At 41.8% G+C, this 19554-nt stretch overlaps 1 protein-coding gene across 25 annotated transcripts in view; it reads left to right on the forward strand.

The window, feature by feature from the left end:
- br (broad-complex core protein) overlaps nt 1-19554 on the forward strand; it is a 42284-nt gene that overhangs the window by 16089 nt on the left and 6641 nt on the right. For 6 of the 25 annotated variants that reach the window (XM_066284302.1, XM_066284300.1, XM_066284309.1 and 3 more), the window contains exons 2-8: nt 8182-8383; nt 9805-9993; nt 10047-10267; nt 10322-10521; nt 10782-10935; nt 11050-11273; nt 11961-12026. In XM_066284302.1, the coding sequence (XP_066140399.1) occupies nt 8198-8383; nt 9805-9993; nt 10047-10267; nt 10322-10521; nt 10782-10935; nt 11050-11273; nt 11961-12026 (1240 nt within the window). In that variant the 5' untranslated portion in view covers nt 8182-8197. Of the gene's footprint in view, nt 1-1683; nt 2416-8181; nt 8384-9804; nt 9994-10046; nt 10268-10321; nt 10522-10781; nt 10936-11049; nt 11274-11960; nt 12027-12643; nt 19473-19554 lie in introns of those variants that run through there. The other 19 variants (XM_066284306.1, XM_066284311.1, XM_066284323.1 and 16 more) reach the window with 13 other exon arrangements.

A 19554-nucleotide genomic window follows, 5' to 3' on the forward strand; every position in this document is an offset into this window, starting at 1 on the left:
TGATAAGGAGTATGAAAAATTTAGTTTCTTTATAACCCCGTTTTGTGGTGATTGAAGTTGTTGCCGGCAGAAAAACGAATTTGCCCAGTTTGGAGATGCGCTTAGGTGCATAGAAAATTCAGTGTTTTCTGATTCAATTTTGTAGTAAAAATCACAATGAAAGTGCGGAAAAAAAAAACACGAAACACGGACTAAGCCACGGACACGTGCGAAACCAGAAATCTCCTGCGAGAAGGCCTGAATCGGTGGTCTCACGTTAGAAAGCCTCAGTGTATGTTATTTTGATGACTTTTCATTTCGATTTGGCGCTGAGAAGCCTGCCCCAGTTGTGCATGTCAGGCTTACGCTATGCCCGAGTCGGGCATTAGTGCACTTGCGCAATTAACTTACGTCCGCGAATTCTCGTGTAATCATGAGTTGACATTATCTTGAGAATAAAGTTTAGTTCGACTGAGACTGCCCTAATTGGCCCGACCTGAATTGAGATAAGCGGAAGAATTTCGGAAAATCCTCAGAGCTTGAAAATTTTCGCAAAAGTTCGATTTTTCTTTTCGCGAAAATTGCAGAAAACTGTAAAGAGCCTGCATAGTTTTGAAACACTGCGAGTGCAGATATAATGAGCTTTCCAAGAGCTGTCGACCCTCTTTTAACCTCTTTGTTAATCGCAACCAAAAGCAATTAAGGGCACTATTAATTCCCGATGTGCGGTGGCTCTCTCATGGCTTGTCTTTGTCGGGACATTAAAACCGTTGTCAGTCATAAACAACATGCACAATCCAAACTAGAAAATCTAAACCCTGTTTCCCTTTTTTTGGGCAACCCCGTACGTTTGAAAAATTATAATTCCATAAAAATCAATAATTCATTGTACAAAAATATGTTCAGTTTATACCGCTCCATCTTTCAGCTTTTGTATTTAAATCGCAGCCATATTTCTAACAGGTTTCGGACTACCTATTGTCCTTACAAGGTGCCCCGGCTGAAATCCATTTATTCACGTAATTGCCGATTGACCCGAAATACCTATAAAATCCCTCTTTCAGGTTAAACTCTGATTTTGTCCCATCAAATTCGCTGGGAAATGGAAAAGATTGAAAGGTAAACACTCTTGCACGCCCACCCGGTATAGATCATTGCGGCCGCCATTTCGCACTACGAATTTCGGTAGGAGCACAACAGCACTGTGGGTTTCTGGGGGCCACCCCGTATGTCTCGCGATGCAAGACAGAAAAGTGGAGAGATGATTTATAAAATTTGCGCCATCGAGCGCTATACGTGTCTAGGACTATCTGTCACGCTTGGCGAGTAGGTGTGCCGATGACGTCAAAATGACGTGTGGTCGTTGTGACTGCAGATTGCGGGACCATTGCGCTGCGTCACTTTGACGTCATTCAGGGGGAAATTTTTCACTTTCCACCAGTCCGCCTGGTTCAAGTTTGTTCGTCTGGTACGAGTCGATGGGTGGTTTTATTTTATTTTATTTTATTTTTTTTCGCGAGAGCGACGGGCAATAAAATATGCTAATATCTATAAGCTTAGATGAACGCGCGAAGTTCGTCAATTAAATTATTTCCAGAGTTCAATAAACCGCAATCGAGCGTTATCAGCGAGTGAAAAATCGAGTAACAAAAGCGACGGATTCTCGCCCGCCACTGTCAGTTTCATATTTTCCTAATCAGAGGAAGAAACTAAGAGCGCTAGCAGGTTGCCATAAAAACGTCGGCGTCGGGGGTGCGGGAGGGCCAGAGGGGCGGCCGGCAGGGCAAATAGCGAAAGTCTGCACCACCAGGAAACAAACATCGTGAACGGGCCCATCCCGCAAAAATGTGCCGGGACCGCTTTTACTTTTAAAAAAAATCCGTTTTGCGCCACCACCGACCGACTTCGATTTTTTATTTTGATATTTTTAATTGCGGGTCTGTACTCGTTATATTCTGCGCATTTTCATTCGCGCGAGGCGGGGTGGGCTCCCCCCTTTTTCCTGCTGCACGCACTATTTTTTAGTGCCGGCTTATTACAGCAGATGTCTCATGACTATGTCCCAATAAAGAATAACTCTCTCCGATATTTTTTGCGCGCTCCCAAATTTTAATATTCGCACGCTGTCGCTCGCCGGGCCAACTTCACATTTCGATGTTTGCGAATAGTTAGTAGTTAGTCGCGTTTGTCATTTGTCACCACCGGTCACCTGCGGTAGTTGGTCGCGCCGATGCTCGATTTTCTTTTACATTTTCGTTCAGTTTTTCTTTTTTTTTTGCGCCGACCAATTTTCGAATTCAAAGCGCGGGATTTCGTCAGTGACAGTTTGTGCGCGTACACGTCAAACGGGGGAATAGTGGACTGCATTGCGAGCATGGACCCTACGACCGATGCTTTCCGGCATAAATGACTTTTCGCTTTTTTTTTGCATAACAGGTAACGAACTTTACCGTCAAAAATTCCCCATTTATCACTTGCAGAATCGACGATCCAACAACCATGTTTGCTTTCTAATAATAATTCGTTATTCCTAGACAATCGCGATAAAATTATTATCATAGGAAAAACCGAATTGCGATGGCTGACCTCCCACGTTTCCAGACCTAAGTCCTAGCGTTTTTTTAGCAACTTCCATAAAAACTTATTTTCCTTAACGTGGCCCCAACGACTTCTGGTAGACGTATTTGCACACATCATTGGCGTGTCGTTCGTTATTTTTTTGGCCCTTGTTGCTATCTCTAAATTCCTATGATTCAACGCGTTTGTTTTAATTAAATTCAAATCTAAAAACATTCGCAGCGCTCAGCGCCCATCAAATCGTTTGCTTATCGCAGTCGTTTGAAATTCAGCAATTTTCCAAAATTACATTTTCCATTGATGTTTTTTTTTGTTGTTGCCAATCATTACCCGAAAATTGTGTTCTCTACGCTCCTGCTTCTTTTCGATTAAAATGAAGGTTCAATTTGTAGTAAAAATTAACAGAACTTAATATATAGGATTTCTTAAGTCATTAGCGTATCATAATGTTTTTACACGTTACTAATTTTTCGCACGGCTTCTTAATTTAATATTGAAACGCCTTACTTGAATGTTGTGTTCTGTTCACACGTGCTTTTATTGGATTAAAATGCATTTTTTTATGGCGTATCACGTTGTTTCCCTTCAATCCAGCAATTGTAACAACTTTTTTCTTCCATTTCTGCTTTGTTCCTCATCCCATAATCGAAACCAGTACGCCTCTGTTTTTACTGTTACTACGCTTATAAACCAATTTAAAAATTTTTAAAGAAGTTTCACAATATTAAGTCATTGATGTATCATCGCCACTTGAGATCGAGCAATTTTCTATTGGCTTTTTTGCTGTTTCTTACTTGAGGATTGTTTGCTGTTTACTCCCATTTTACTTGCAAACAGAAAGCTTTTACAGCCCTCAATACAACACGTCATTGGCGTTTCAGTTCGTATACCACCCATAAAACCCACAGCCCATTACAAATTTATAGTAATAAATTGGAATTTTTTGGCTTTTTAAATTGCGTCTACGCCCGTGCTTTCTTGAAATCAATTTATAAATTTCTATGTTATCATCTTTCAATATCACTGAAAACCATTGGTGCACCTCGGTTTCTCAGATCGGGCACAAATTTCTTACATTTAGAAAGATAAAATCGAGTGTTTCGACCAGAAAAAAACCCACTTTATCGATTTCTTGTTTCGTTCTCGGTACGGCCCTGATTTTTCCATAGCAATGCTGCCAAATTACAATGTATGAGCGTTTGTGACAAACAGTGGCGTGCTATACGCTCTTCAAGGCTCCTATAATTGGGAGTGACAAGCCACAACAATTTGACCCTGATTTCTCGTCCATAAATCTATTGGGTTGTGTGAGGTTTCAGTATTTACAGGTATCAGTAGGGCACTTCGTGAGTCTACCTTTACTCTCAGAGCCTCTACGAATTTTCCCAGTTTTGAGATTAATAAGCGTAGGGCTTTTTCGTTGACCTTTTTGGCCTTTCCTGGCACAACCTCGCGCTTCTCGTATGAAATTAATAATTATAATGTTTCAATACTTGTGACTCCACATCAGTGGCGCCCGTTATGCCTCAGGAACTCCACGAAGTTGTTGTTCAGAATAAGCGACATTTTTTCTTGACGTTTCGTGCCCCTTTTCGGTACGCCCGTGATTTCGTTGTTGGAACATGAACACGGATTCACATGACATTACATGAATCCGTTACATGGAACATCATATTACATGAAGTGACTGGTTGTTATTCTGAGGCTTGCGCTCAATAAACAATTTTAAAGTCTTTCAATAAGCAATTTAATTATATTTTGGACACCCAGTGTTAAACGGAAAAACGACCTTTTCTTATACGATAGACTCCAGCACTTCGATTCGGGAAATTGAAGGACGAATATTATATCCCAAAAATGATGCTGAATGATCGTATCTAGGCTACGGTAGTTAATATTTCGGGAACGGTTGGAGGTAGCTGCATAGCAGTGTTCTTGGTAAATACCGATTCAACCCCAGCAACTATTACTTTTGAAGGGTTTTTATATGAATAAAGAGAACGTCAACTTCGCGTTGATTTTTGCAGCAATTTTCTTGAACAAGTTCTCGAATAACCAAACGATGAAAACCACGTCACGGCTGGTTGCTATTCGCAGAAATCATATTTGTTTATCTTTGTGTATATTGAAGCAATTAGTCTCTGCTGACCGACTAGACTAGACAGGAGATGTAGACACTCGACTAGACAGAGTTGTTATGTTCGTCAGCAGCAGGGTTATGGCCGCGTCCTGCCGAATGCAGCAACGATTTCGGCAGGCAACAACGGACCCGGAGGTCGTTGCAGTTTCAATGAGGCAGTGGGTTTCCTGCCCGATCTGGGTTTTGCTCCATTTGGCGACGAATGTCTTTGGCCCTGACCGATCGTCTAAGTTGTGGGCGATTCTCCTGTAAAACGCGGTTTTCCTTCCTCGAATTTATCGAATTTGAACGTTTTATCTCTAGATTCTCGGGCAACAGCAGGTTGGTCACTCATTGTGTTTTAGGACTTGGTCCTGATTGCGTGTGGTCAAAGTCGATAGTTGGCAAAGCGTGGCGGAATATCCACAAAACGCTTCATAAGAATGCCTAAAAACTCCCAAAACGACCAGAAAAAATGCGAAAAATCGGTCTTAACCACGAGAAAGCGGGCAGCATCGGTTTAATTTTTCGGTTAAAAAGAAATGCTGAAGAATAACTAACGAGTGATCCCAAGAAGAAAGGAAATTTCAATGGAAATCGGTTTTTAAAAACAATTTTTTGCGAGTTTCGAAAAGTCTTTTGAAAATTTCTATACCATTTATCTTGTTTTCGAAAACTTCAAGAACCCCTCGAACCAATTAGCAACTTCAATACTCGTTAAATAGGAATTTGTAAATGTGACAGAACACGACGAACCTGTATAAAAGCCTTCAGAATATTCAAATATGAGTGAGATACAAACGCGTCACACGGGTGTCGCCCCCTGTGCGGCTGGCTAATAAGTTAAATGTAAAAGCGACAGACAAGTGTCGCCTCCTGTGCCGTTTGCTATAACTTTGACCTTTCCACGCGCATCGTCATTTAATTTAGAGCTAATTCCGCGCGACGTGGTCTCCATTCCAGGTAAAAAAAGTGTACCCCCCCCCCCCCCCCTAAGCTCCAACAGATGCACGCGATGGCTCAAAAACAGGTGCTTAATCTCGTAGTTAAATTACCTGCGACATTCGCACACCGACTACTACAGCGGCCATTTTGAAAAGTTGTGACGTAATTGGTTCAGATACAGTAGTGCGGGTGGCATTATTAAACATATAAAAATGAGAGGAGTTATAAAAGAAGTCATAAGTAAGAAATATTTTGAAATTCACATTGCCCAAAGCAAGTACCCCCCCCCCCCCTTACATTGTGGATTTTGCGTAATTGGACAAATTTGCAACTTGATTGGCCGATAAAAAACGCCGCAGAAAAACTGCTATTGATGCCAAGAAAAATCCCTAAAATGTTGCGTAGAAAGAGAAAAAAAATCCCATTGGTTAGATCAAAAACAGTGGCGGAGACGAATCTGGTTTGATGGCACGAGAAAAAGGCGCCTTAAAGATCGAGAAAACGAGAAAAAATCGAATTAACCCAGGTTAACCTGCCTAAACTATTATTATATTTTAATATGGAATATCACATTCTGAAACACGCAGATTTTATGGGAACACCCTATATATGCACTGACAACCCTGGTTCGATCCCGTTATTTAGGCAATTTTTTTGTGCTTTCTGAGAAAATTTGAATGAGGGTTTGATTCTATTGAACCCCATATGTCCTCTGGCATTGAATTGCCCCATACAGGGTGTTTGGTATCGAATTCCTCAAAATAACAGCCGCAGAAACATTTTTAACTGGCGTCCCTAGATGGTGCGTCTCTGAAGTCACTTGCGTTGCATAGCCTGCATAGTCTTAAATAACCCCCTGAATAAGTTCATCCCTTCATCCCCATTTAGCCCCATATTTTTTCATTTTCCCTGCGAATAACCCCTCTCCATCGCGCCGGTTCCTTTTCCTTTCATTCTAGGCCGCGCGTACATTGCGTTCGGAATTTTTTTCCCCGCTCTATTTTCCGTGTTCTTCTATTTCCCCCTAATTCGACATCCCCCTCTGCCCCGGCAAACCCGCCACCCCCCGAAGGCTCGCGTCACTTCCCCACCACTGCCGCCGCGCTGCCGTCGTCCAATCAAATTTTTTATAATGAACTTTTTTAATGATCGCGAAACCCGAAGGCACAGAGAGGGTGAAATATGGAACACGTCTAGTTTTGAGGGGGAGGCTGAGATGGGGCGATCGAGGAGAAGGGTGGAAAGAAAATTTTGCGTCTGTGTGTGTGTGTGTGTGTATTATTTTTCTTGCAGTTTTTCGTACGCATATTGTAGAACATTGTTCGGAATTAAAGAAATATAAAAAAAAAACATAAAGAAATACGAGAAATCGTCTTTAAAATTTTCCGTAGAAAAATATAGATCAGTAGCTCCATCTATCCCCCCGAGTCCCGCATTGCCAGCTTATGAACCTCGTCACACGCCATATTGACAGCCGGAGTGCTGTTGCCAGATTTCTGTTAAATTCTTGATGTCTTATAGAAAATTCCTTAAAAATGTTCAACGTAAACCGTTCAATTTGCAATTGATTAATTAGCGAACAACGTGAAGAATAAATTGCGTGACACGATAAACTTTCAATATCGATAGTTTAGAAAATTTTCATTGTCTATTACTGGATTAGGTACAGGCTCGGGTCGACAATGTTAATATTAGAAAAATATGTGTCATTGACACCATCTATCATCCCAAACCCGACACTGCTATTTGCCGTACTGACAGCTGGAGCATTGTTGCCGGATTTATTTTAGAATCTTTAAATTTCTCGAAAACTTCTTTAATGTTCTTTTACCTACCAGGAGCGGCATTTAATTTGCTATTCATATCATCCATCCATTTGTTACCCATTTCCACTACCAAGTACGAGTCAGCGATAAAATATATGTGCCTAAAATGATCTAATTTAATTGTTGTCTAGAACAATAGCTGAAACATCGCCGAAAGGAGCCATCTTGCATACTTATTAGCAACATGCCAAAAATGCCTACCAAAAACGGATTATTCTATTCGTCACGATTCCTACTAAAGATACAATGAATGTTAGATATGAAATAGAAATTTGCGGTTTCCAGCCTTTTGATTTAGAGACGTGACTAAGATTCCTGGTAATAGATTAAGCGAATGCGACTAGAACGTTGCGAAAAATTTGGAATGAAGAGTGATTCATTACCAGCAGCACCATCTACGGAGTTACGAGGTGACTTTGTTTCAAAAGGGCCTATCTATTTCCAATTGAGCCACTAGATGGTGCCACGCATGCGGACATCTCAATAAAACCCATAGGACTGCTTGTCTTTTGCGTTCATAGTCTTCGAACTAAACTGAATCGCAAGGACCAATGCCTCATGTATTTCTTTTCATATAAACATCGCAACCCAAATAGTTAGTCTTTAGTCTTTAGTTTATTTAGTAGTCTGAAGGTCAAAGCCCAATATGTTTGCGAACCGCCGTCGTAGACTATTGCTGCCATACGCAGCCTGCTATGCCAGTGGCGGCGCTCTAAGGTTTTACTTCCGTTACAGCTGAGTACAATTGACCATGGTCGACACTCAACACTTCTGCCTGCGGTGGAACAACTATCAGAGCAGCATCACTTCCGCCTTTGAGAACTTGCGGGATGATGAGGATTTCGTTGACGTCACGCTGGCCTGCGACGGAAAAAGCTTGAAGGCCCATCGGGTGGTTCTTTCGGCGTGCAGCCCTTATTTTCGGGAATTACTTAAGGTAAGGGAAAATGTCACTCTAAAACACCACGTAATTTACTAGGGAATCGCTGTAAAATAGGAGCTAACGTGTCTCATACGGGGCACTTTAAGGCCAGCGCAAGCTAACCCGAACCGACCCAAAGTGCGGGTGGTAACGCATGATTAAGTCTATTCTAATTTAGATTCAATACTGCGTTTTTTACTTTTTCGCTAACTAATTTAATTGGAGATTTCGTTCTTGCCTTCTCCGGCCAATCACAAGCAGGGTTTTTGCTTGGTTGCCATGTCAACCTGAAAATTTTCCGGAAATTTTTGACGTTTCGGTAAAAGTAATAAGTGAAACTTTGGCATATCTGGTAGGTGTTTTGACGTACGTGTCACCTGTCATATAGGTGAGCCGATGCCGGTCATATATGAATAAAATTAATATGCCACGTATGAGAGCTCTAGAAGGAAGTGCTGCAATTTTAAGAAAATCTATAGGGTCTCTTAAAAAAGTGCGGCATTCTGAAATTATGTTTCTTTAAACCCTGTATATTCTCATGTGAGCGACATTCCTTGCTGCATTCCTCGCATTTAACGTTTCGCTCTAACTCTAACGCTAAAAGAGATATTGCCGTTTGGGACATCGCTGGGACACCCTGTATGGACAAAAATTTTCGTTCAAGTTAATAATACAGTCTAATCAATAGTTCAAAGATACAAGGTGTTTGTGTATTAGAAATTCATGATAGAATCAAATAATAGACAAATTTTAGGCTAGGAATGTGTCTGGGGCATGAATTAAAGATATTTTTAAACATATGTTTCAAACGCGAATGACGCTTCAATATTACACTTTCTCAGTGATATTCATCAGTATTCAACAATTTTTGAGATAATGAGGTTTATTTAATTTTCTTCTATATTTTATGGATTTACAAATGAACGGTCAGAGTTAGTGAAAAACGACTTATGTTTCTTGTGCTAATATCCATGCGGGAAGGTCCATTAAGGAGCTGAATAAAATTAATCTCGCAAATTGCGCACTCTATAGAAAATCTTAGCTGCCCTGAGATATCCACAGAGTCATCACGATTTTTCGGACTTCGCAGACTCGTTTCCTCGTGGAAGTGTGGGATAATTTGAATTTTTTCACTCCAAACAGTCGCTAAAAAGAAAATAACTCTTATCCTAACAAGTTAGTACCTCCGAAACCTACTAAACTACAGTTAATTAGTAAAATTGTATTTTTCATCCTAAAATCAATCAGCTTTAACGGCATTTCCCCCATTATAATCGGGAACCTTTACGATTGATTACAGCATTTTTAATCACTCAACCTACAGGCCAACAATTCGATCAAAATCCGTTATTTCAAATCTCTAAATAAACAACAAAAATTCCCCGCTGATCTATCTTAATATATCGAAAATCTCTTACGCCGACCTCTCCTTGCAGTCTACTCCTTGTAAGCACCCTGTGATAGTCCTCCAAGACGTCGCCTGGACGGACCTCCACGCCCTGGTAGAGTTTATCTACCATGGCGAAGTCAATGTCCACCAACGATCTCTCTCTTCCTTCCTCAAGACCGCTGAAGTGCTCAGAGTTAGCGGATTGACCCAGCAGCATGGAGACGGAAGGGAACAGGTACGACCTTATTTCTGAGTCTCCGCATCGTTGGCAATATTGCGCTGTTGCAGCTGGCTCAAGTACAAAGTCTGATCAGATCTCAGCAACATCAGCAACCGCACTCAGCACCTCCCACACCTCCTATACCCAACCATCAAGGGAGCTACGCGGATAAATTGGTGGAGGATGCCTTGTTTACTTCCCCGTCGTCACCTCCTCATGGGGCCACTTCAGTTACTCATCAGCTGTTGCGAAGGGCTGCTATTCAGTATAGGAGAGAGCGGTTTGATAGGTACGTGTCATTGTTGGGCAGTAGGTGAGGTGTTAAATGATGAGTCTCTTCCAGAAGAATTTCTTCAGATCCTGAAAACGACCACAAAAGGGCAAGGGCGGAGCATATAATAGGGAATAACAACAACAACGAATTGAACTTGTCACATAATCCTCCTCAGACGCAGCCTGCGGATTTTTCTCCTAGTGGGATGAAAAACAATGCTTTGAATCTGAACATTAATTCGTCCCTACATAAGTCTGACGTCATAGAAGGTGAGTTGAAAGGGATTAAAAGGCTAAAAAGCATCAAGGGCAGATGCATTTCGATCACATGTGCGAAATCACACTAATAGGTGGCACTAGTGAGTCATTACGGGAAAACACCGCAATGGCACACTTGCAGCAATGCGCCTTCGCCATAATGTCAAGACATTTATATGCACATCTGATATATTGAATTTATAAGGTTTCACTATTTGTTCGTTTAGAAATAGTCTTGAGTAGCACATTAAAAACATTTTTATCCCTTTCAGGAAATGGTATAAGCAGTACAGACCGGGAAAACTCACCCTGTTCTCCATCACCGACGCACCCCCTTTCAAGGTGTCACAGCGACAGCAATGAGAATAATGTGAAAAACGAGCCCATGGAGTTGATGTGTAGTACAAATCAGCCAGATGAAAACAGGTAAGGAATTATAAGGAAATCTGAAGAACAAAATCGTCCAAAAAACGAAAAGACATTTGAGTAAAATGGCCCACATAAAGATTCCTCTAACTCTCGTATCAACTCTCCTCCTAGTAACGACTCTGGAGAGGGCACCCCAAATGAAAACGGTCCCAATAACCTGACGCACGGCCCCCATTCCGGAGGCAGCTCCGGAGGCGATCATGACGACCATGACAGTCCCATCGGACCATATTTAACGCCGGCGGAAAGTAAACTGTTCGCAACCGCTGCTGGCAGCTTCAACTTCAGCATGGCCGCTCTCGCAGCTGACCCAGCTGCGCTAGGAAGTAAGTTTGGTTAGTGATCGTTTTTGTTTTTTTTTTGCATGTGGTTGGTTATGGTATTTATTAAATAAATTGATTAATTGCGTCGCTTATTAAGCCATACGGCAGAGCTGAGGTAATGGCAATTGAATTATCTAAATTGTTATATGCGCTCTACCACTCGGCCCTGCCAGAGACTCTCCAAGTCGGTCGACCTTAATGAAAATTTGGGGGTTATAAAGGGGACATTGAGCTTTCAATTGAGGCCTAAGCGGCTTTATCGAGTTGTAAAGTGTAGGCGCGAGAATTTTTTAAATTCCACCTTGGGTTCTGTTTCGAAGTCTTAATTGCGCTCTACAACTCAGAGCTGCCAGCGCCCTCGGAGTTGCTTAATCGTCATAAAAATATCAACGTTTGTAGGGAAAACGGTAGGGCTTTCGATGAGGTAAAAGCGGTTTTAGTAATTAGCAAGGCTAGGGAGCTAGAATTTTTTAATGGGATTGCCTCTCTCAAATGACGCTTCTATCCGAACTGCTTACTTGCCGAATTCGCCAAGCTGTTCGTTGATGTCGATAATGTCTTAATAGTATAAAGCCGTTTTAATCATCGGTGAAGGGAGTTTTTACTGACACTTGCGTGCTCGCCATAACCTTAACTGATAGTCAAACCTAGTCAAATCTGGGCAGTTAGCTGGAAGGTTAACTGCAATATTAATCGTAGATTTATTTGTTCCAGGTCTAAATCAATCGCTCCAGGCAAACGACACATTAGCCGGCACATCACAAGGTAAGATTGTTTGCTATTCATCTTTTTTACATTGTAAATATTGGAATTTTCCAAGACAGTAGTGGAGACGAATATGGATTAATATTGTCCCTCTGAGTAATCACAATCTCGTTGGATATGAGACGAATCGATTTTTCACGATAATTGTGGTGAAACCGGTGGCTGTGGCACACCAGGTATTCCATGAGACAAGTCTCTTAATGGCAATATCAATCGATATCATCGGCTAATAATTTCCATTCAAATGATAGATTTGATTGGGAAAGATTCTTTTGGAGTCTCGTTGCTTAGCATCACATCAATATGGCAAATGTCCAAAAGCGTCTTTCGTCTTTTCACTGTTTTCTGTGTTGTGTTTTGACACGTTTTTCCGACTGTGTGTATTGTTTTTCTGGTCTGGTTACTGTGTGTTTTTAGTTTTTGCGTGTCTGTTTTGCTGCCCCTTTATTTCCGACGATACAGTAGTTGTTTTAATTTCGGGGGAAGCCAATCAAAACGAACTGTAACCTTAAGGTGCAACAAGCGTAAATGCGTCTTTACACAACCGGCTGTAAATAAAGTTGCTTAAACCAACGGACAACTGAGTGGTTGTCTAAATGGGGCCCTCTTGCCCATAGGTATGGAGGATTTTCGATGTCAGCCGTGCAACAAGAGCCTCAGCTCCTTGACGAGACTCAAACGGCACATTCAAAACGTGCACATGCGCCCCTCGAGAGAGCCAGTGTGCAATATTTGCAAGAGGGTGTACAGCAGTCTCAACTCGCTCAGAAATCACAAAAGCATCTATCATAGAAACGTTAAAAACATTAAGACCGAAGAACTGATGCCGCCTCATCATTCGTTTTATTTGTGAGGGAGGATTTGAAGTTTCAAATTCAGGGTTTTGCTCTGTGTCCATAGAAATTTACATCTCCAGCAGTTCCGCTGCGATTTCAAAGACAATCACTGCATAGACTGTCGCTTGATTACCCCGAGATAACCGCAGTTGCTGCCGCGCCACCTAGGGGTCGCTAACTCTCTAGCCGGCCGTCAACAATAGATGGCGCCGTTACGAACAAAAACTGCATTTTTGCTTTTAATGAAACTTCCAAGCCTCCATCGCCTCGTACAAATAGACAGGATCTTATCTCCGATTTTGTTACTACTTTAGCCTATAGGACATCCTAGAATGTAAGGTTGTGGGGTGTAAATAAACCGAGCAGTAGCATAACACACTTAATTAACTATTTTTGGTACTCCAGATCCACCTCCATTCTCAAACGATACTAAATGAGCACAAATCTGAGTACCAAAAATACACGATTGGTTAACGAGCGGAGGCCTAATGGATGTTATATGTTTTCGGTGGCGGCCAGCAGATGGCGGAACGATGCGGGGCATGCCGTTCGGCGCGGTCGCGGCAACGTCGCACCACCGCTGCGACCTCTGCGGCAAGATGCTGAGCACCAAACTGACCCTGAAGCGGCACAAGGAGCAGCAGCACCTACAGCCGCTCAACAGCGCCGTCTGTCAATTGTGTCAAAAAGTGTTTCGCACACTAAACTCGCTTAACAACCACCGGAGCATATACCATCGAAGGCAAAAGTAGTGAACGATGTTGCCCATTAGGCCCCGCTAGGTATAGAGCGTCCCCTGCTTTTCGAATTTGAGGGTACAAGCGCACTTTGAAAATGAATGCGACTCAGAACCGCTTCCTTTCGATTTTTACGCGACCTTACTTCCATTAGGAACGTGACTCAAAAATGACGTGGCTCAAAAGTCACGCGACTCAAAAATCACGTGACTTTTAGATCATCACGCGTTTTGATCCAGAATGACAAATCGAAAGAAAGCGGCTCTTGTGACAAAATGCGATGCGACTCAAGCGAGTTATGGCTTAATCCATTCTCGTCGATTTGTTTACGTTTCGCACCGTTATCCTCGGAAAGTGTAGCTCTCGTTAAAGTTATCTAATCAAATTCCAAAAGTAGGGCTTTTAGGCTGATTGGAAAACTCTAGACCTTAATCCATGTGACATTTTTGGAAAGCGATGTAAATTTGAGAGCGGTGCCCATAGATGGCGTCCCTACGAGGCATGTCGGTCGAGTGACATCCTGAAGGGTTAAGCAAACGTGGCACCTGTTGCCTGATATAGTAGATAAAATGGCTCCCTTGACACGAGCAAGTGCTTATTAAAGATGGCGTTCGCAGCCCACAACTCTAAAACAATATATTACTTGGGTAAAGTCACACCAAGAACTTTAGATTGTCAATAATGCTCCTCATTTTCATTTCTGAGATGTACCTCCACCTTAAGTCGCTTTCTCAAATATGACTTCCTTAAGCTCAACACTTTATTTATACCGAACTTTAGGAGCTTATGTAACACCTTCGAGATAATCAATTAAAGACATCCGGACCTCGTGACACATACTTTAGCCTTGAGTCAGGTGCCGGTTTATGTGGCGAACAAAACGACGCGTTTGACAATCAATCATTTCAAAGATGGCGACTAAAATGGCGTCCTCAACGCCAAAACATGGCGCACCAAGAGCGTCTCTTCAGGATTTTTTTGTTAAATTGCGGATCTTGGACACCAGCTTTCTGACTCTCCATGTTCTTTTAGTTCTGTGTGGTACCGAAGTAGGCATCAAAGGTATTTGCATTTTTCCTCGAACCGCTAATAGGCATTGGTCCTGACCATGTGGGTTTTAAACTCAGTTTTGAAGCGCCTCAAAGTTCATAGAGCTCCTCAGGAATACTTTGAGAGCCTCGTCGGAACTTCCAGAGGCTCGGACCGCTTAGAACACCCTTTCCTGAAGTACAATACAGCACTCGAGGCCTGCAGAGAAAGCTGGCAGAGCCTCAGGTGCTCTCGAGGCATCACTGGAAGGTTTCAATGAGCCTCAAGGGATTCGGAATCGTCAGAAGACTTTAGTGAGGACTTTTTTTTATATTATTAAAATTGACGGAAAAGGCCACTGAGTGAACATTAATTCAGCCATTTGAGGTCAGAACAGGATCAAAGAGGCCACTTTGGGGGATCTGTTCTTGATTAAGTTGTTTTAATTAAGTGCTTTATTCAATTCGGCCATGAAGCCGAAACAGGCATTTTTACGCATATTTCTGTGCGCGCAATTAAAGACAACTTAAGTCAAAACTTCAGTCAAATTTTCGGTATTTTTGAAGTTTTTGGGGCGCTTCGTTGAGACCGGAACTGAGGCCGAAAATGTGACTTTTTAGGATAACTTCTCAACCGAAAATGAATTTTTCTCGGGCACCGTTTTCTATGCTCCATTGAAGATAACTTGCGCGGGAATTTTTGCATTTTTGCAATTTTGGAAAATTTAAGTTTTAAATATTTTCCTTTTCAACTAAAATTTGGTGCTGTCAGCTGGTTCGTTGAAATTAAAAGTTCCGTTTTTACTCAGTTTTCTATTCAAAATCAAAGGCCAGAAAGTTTCTTCCTAAAAGGCCTTTTTACGTGCTTAATGAAGCCGACTCCCGAGGAAAGAAACTAACTTTTTAGTGACCTTTCTAGGAAATTCATGCTATAGATAATTGAAGTCAGAACTCAGTGGAAAGTGCCAGTTTTCTTTTTATTTGGCTAAATCTTGACGGGGACAGAGGTCGAAAATGCGCATGCCTTAAGCGATATTTTCCGGGAAGTTTTGGCCAGGGCCGGCCTCAACAGGTCTGACGTCGCGGGTGACATTTTTAATCACCACCCCTCTGTCCGCAACAAAAACCGCCCCCCGAAAGGTCGGTGCCGGGAGTGGGGCGCTCGCCTTGAAAAATGGCTCCAATTAATCCTCTCGAGGAGGACCCGAAAGCGACGCAGACCATTAGGCCATATCTTCTTTAGTTTCCGAGATACGCCTGCTATACAGCGAATGTTTGCGACTTTTTTTGTGAAAAAAAATAAAAAATTACAATGGAGGACTCGTATGAGGACCGACGAAGAGCACGCGCAACGTTTCGAATATCTTTCGAAAATTCTCAAGAAGGGGAGCGGGGGGGGGGGGTGACCATTTCGTGCCACTTTCCAAAGTTTGAGCGGCGACAGGGCCGGCCTTAGCAAATTTGCCCTTTTATCCCCAAGAAGAACCTTCGACTAGGTCATGCCCCCGTCTCCCCCAAGACCGGTATTAGTCTTCGCGGTTATCGAACTGCTGTAGTTAAAAGTCCTTTGTCCGCTCGCGGTTTTCAAAGAATTTAAAATATTACGAGGAAATTTACCACGCCCAAGTGAAAACCCACCTCGGTACCACCAAACCACGAAGCTCTGCAGTTTTCCAAGGAAGGCCTACCGTAGGAATAATAAATTAATGCAACTATCCTTTATTGGTAAACACTTCGCGCAACGTCTCCTCTCTGTTCCGTCTCGAATAGATTAAAGACTGATTTTTTGAAATTTGAAAATAATCAAAATTAGGCTAAGGAAGGAAAATCAAAAACCCATTTTGGCTGTGAGCACGAGTAAAGAGCGTATTAGAAATTTGAGGTCGCGCCCTCAAGGAGAAGTGTTTGCTGGTAAGGCCCTTACTGCCCTTAAATAATGCATTTGTAAAGTGTTTCTAAGTAATAATATTTATTTAAATAAGGCAACATTACACTGTTTACTTTTAGGCTCTGTGATATATTTTGTTGTTTACTGCTAAAGATTTTATTATTATTATTTGAAACGAACTTAATGTTGCCCACTCCTGTACATGACTGTACATAAATAAACAATTAAATGTTAGTAGGTACTATAGCAGCTATAATATATTATATACATAAAAAAAAGAGTATTTAATGGATTTTTATATAATGCTGGGTGAATGGGAAGTTATATAGATCTAATCGTAGCTTTTAATACAACATTATTTTATTTTTTTAAGACGTAAAATGCTGCGCAGTCTATAAAACTGAAGTCCAAATTTGAGTGCAATTACGATTTCGAAGGTTCTAGTCAAATCCTGGAAGAAATATCTGAAACCGAGTTTTATACGCTGCAAGCTCACATATTTTTAGTAGTGTATAAGAGGCTTCATTACCACCATATTATGGTTCTTTAGTTCGTACTTCCCTCAGATCGACTGAGGCGGTATTCCCCCAGAATAGCGTATCTCTAAGTAGCGTAATCTAGGCTTAACATTATATTCGAAACTTGTTCATAATTTCTTAAAGAAAAATGGAGAGGACAGGACTTAGTTACTTACGGAAAGACTGAATGAAATTCTTTATTTTTTTGAGACTCGAGGTATTTTTTAAGACTGAACCTTCAAGCTTTCGACTGATTTTTCACTTTTTTAAAATATCTTATTTATTGCCGTGCGACTTGAGGTTTGTGTTATTAACTCGCTTCAGGTTAAATCGAGTTAACCGGTTGGTTTTTCGGGCGGCCTCGTGGTGGGCCTTCTCGGGAACGGGCAACAAAAAAATCCTTGGGTTTCCCCCTTCGAGCCACCGAATTCCGGGCCTGCTCGACCCTGGAAGAGCTCGTCCGCGCTTTGTTCCCTTAACGCGAAACCGTTCGAAAGTCAGAATTTGTTTTTTCCATAAGCCCCCTTCGATAGTGCGCCTCTGGTTTTTCGCAATCGAACGTTTTTCGTTAGTCATTTGGGTGGGTTGATTCCAAAGAGGAGGAGGGGGGGGGGGGATTTTCAAGCAAGTTGCAGGTGAGTGTGCATTTTTCTCGTCGCCTCGCTCTCCTTAACACCCCAAGAGCACGCCTCTGATTTTCGCCAAATGGGCCAAAGGGCAGAGGTCGCGTCAAGGAGAGGGTGTTTCACAATAGCATATCAAAAGTTTCGGTGGTGAATCTGTGAATGATTTTGGGGAAAAGAGATCATATGAACATGGTTCGGTTTGCGCTTAACCTACCTGCTAGAATGCATGCCTCGGCCCTTTTTCCATATCATTGTTGAACAAGCCCTGGTGTGTTTCTATCGTGCTGAATGAATGAATTAGGCGATTTCTCGGTTGCAGATTGTAGCGTTTTACTTTTTTTCCATGAAAACGGTTAACGTTACGAAAGATATTCAAAAGAACTTTTTCACAGAAACCTGAAGCATTCGGAAAAAAAAATTACCAGTGCCGTATCACATTTTTCGTTTAAAATGTTCAGCGTTACATCAGCGGAGACGCCACTGGTGAAATCAAAAACATCGTTTTCCCCTTAAAAGCCGTGTCTCTGCGCCTATTTTATGCTTTCTAATTTTTATAAAAATATTTAGTGCCGAAATAGGCTTATAAGGAAAAAACAAAGGAAAAATTTACCGCCCAGTATACCAGAGCAAAAACGGACCCATATTCCTGTGAACTTTTTTTCTTATAATTATGCAGATATTCATCCGCCACGTTTTTGGCACGCTATTATGAAACACCCTGCATGTATTTTTTTAAATTGAAGTCACAATGAGGGCCGTGTTGTGTGTCACTTCGCTCTGGTCATCATCACCAGAGTACGCCCCTGATGAACGGTTGATTTTTTTTTTTTTTTTGAGGAGTCTCTAGGGACAATGTTGAACGGGAGAAGTATGTCGAGATCTACTGCCCTGAATCAGGAGCGCCTCACAGAGCTATTCAAGGCGGATTAAGCTCCACCTTGTAGCATATGAAAACTGAAAAAAAAATTTTTTTGGAAAAACATTTCAAAGGTCAATTCGTCCCGCATATTTTTGAAAATTAAATTGTTTTTTCATCAACGAGTTTCAACCAAATGTACAGAGGCATAAGTGTCGGACAAGATGGCCCTTTACGATCTGAATACCAAAAATGTTCCTCTCTCACCGCGGTAATCCCACGCTAATGAACCGTTTCAAGACTCCTTAACGAGATTTTCGATTGACAAAAATCAGGACCGTACTAGGGAGTAAAGACACCGAAGGGGGTGAAATTAAAAGAAGAAAAAAAACATATTTCTCTGCGAGATTTTCTCGCATTCGTAAAAAATAGTCACGCGTTATGTTGCTCGGTACACAGGGAGTTGCGAATTGGGGGGCCACTGTGAGGATCTCGAAGATCACAGGCGAGGTACAGGGTCGGTTGAGTTAAGGCACCTCACAGATTTCGCGCTCGCCCACGAACGCCTTAGAGCTCCTCTCACTCGTGAAGCCGATTCTATAGTGCGCATGTTGGTCTTAGTGGGGCAGTATCGTTTCCGAGGTCTACGTAATGGCCGTGGACGCCGAGCACGTTGGCTCGCTTTCAAAACACAACCCTTTCGCCCTGACAGAACCGATCGGTCCATTTCATTTGGCCTGAAGTTTATATTGGCAACCCCTTTCTTAACTAATTTTACAAACGATGAGGCCGCAGCCTCCAGTTTGGGTCCTGTGTAGAGACGTTTCCTTTTTTTAGTTTTTTTGCATTCTGTAGGCATGTTTAAATGTTGTTTGATGCAATATTTTATTATATTTTATGTAACTGTTGTATAACCTTTATTTATGTTTAAATATATTTTTACATTTGCAAAAGCGATCAGCTTGGGTTTTATTTTTTTGGCTTTTAGACCGCAACGTTCCCATTAATGTGCGTGATGTGTATATGCTTGAATGTTTCG

The sequence above is a fragment of the Euwallacea fornicatus genome, chromosome 7, assembly GCF_040115645.1.
Source record: "Euwallacea fornicatus isolate EFF26 chromosome 7, ASM4011564v1, whole genome shotgun sequence".
Classification (NCBI taxonomy): domain Eukaryota; kingdom Metazoa; phylum Arthropoda; class Insecta; order Coleoptera; family Curculionidae; genus Euwallacea; species Euwallacea fornicatus.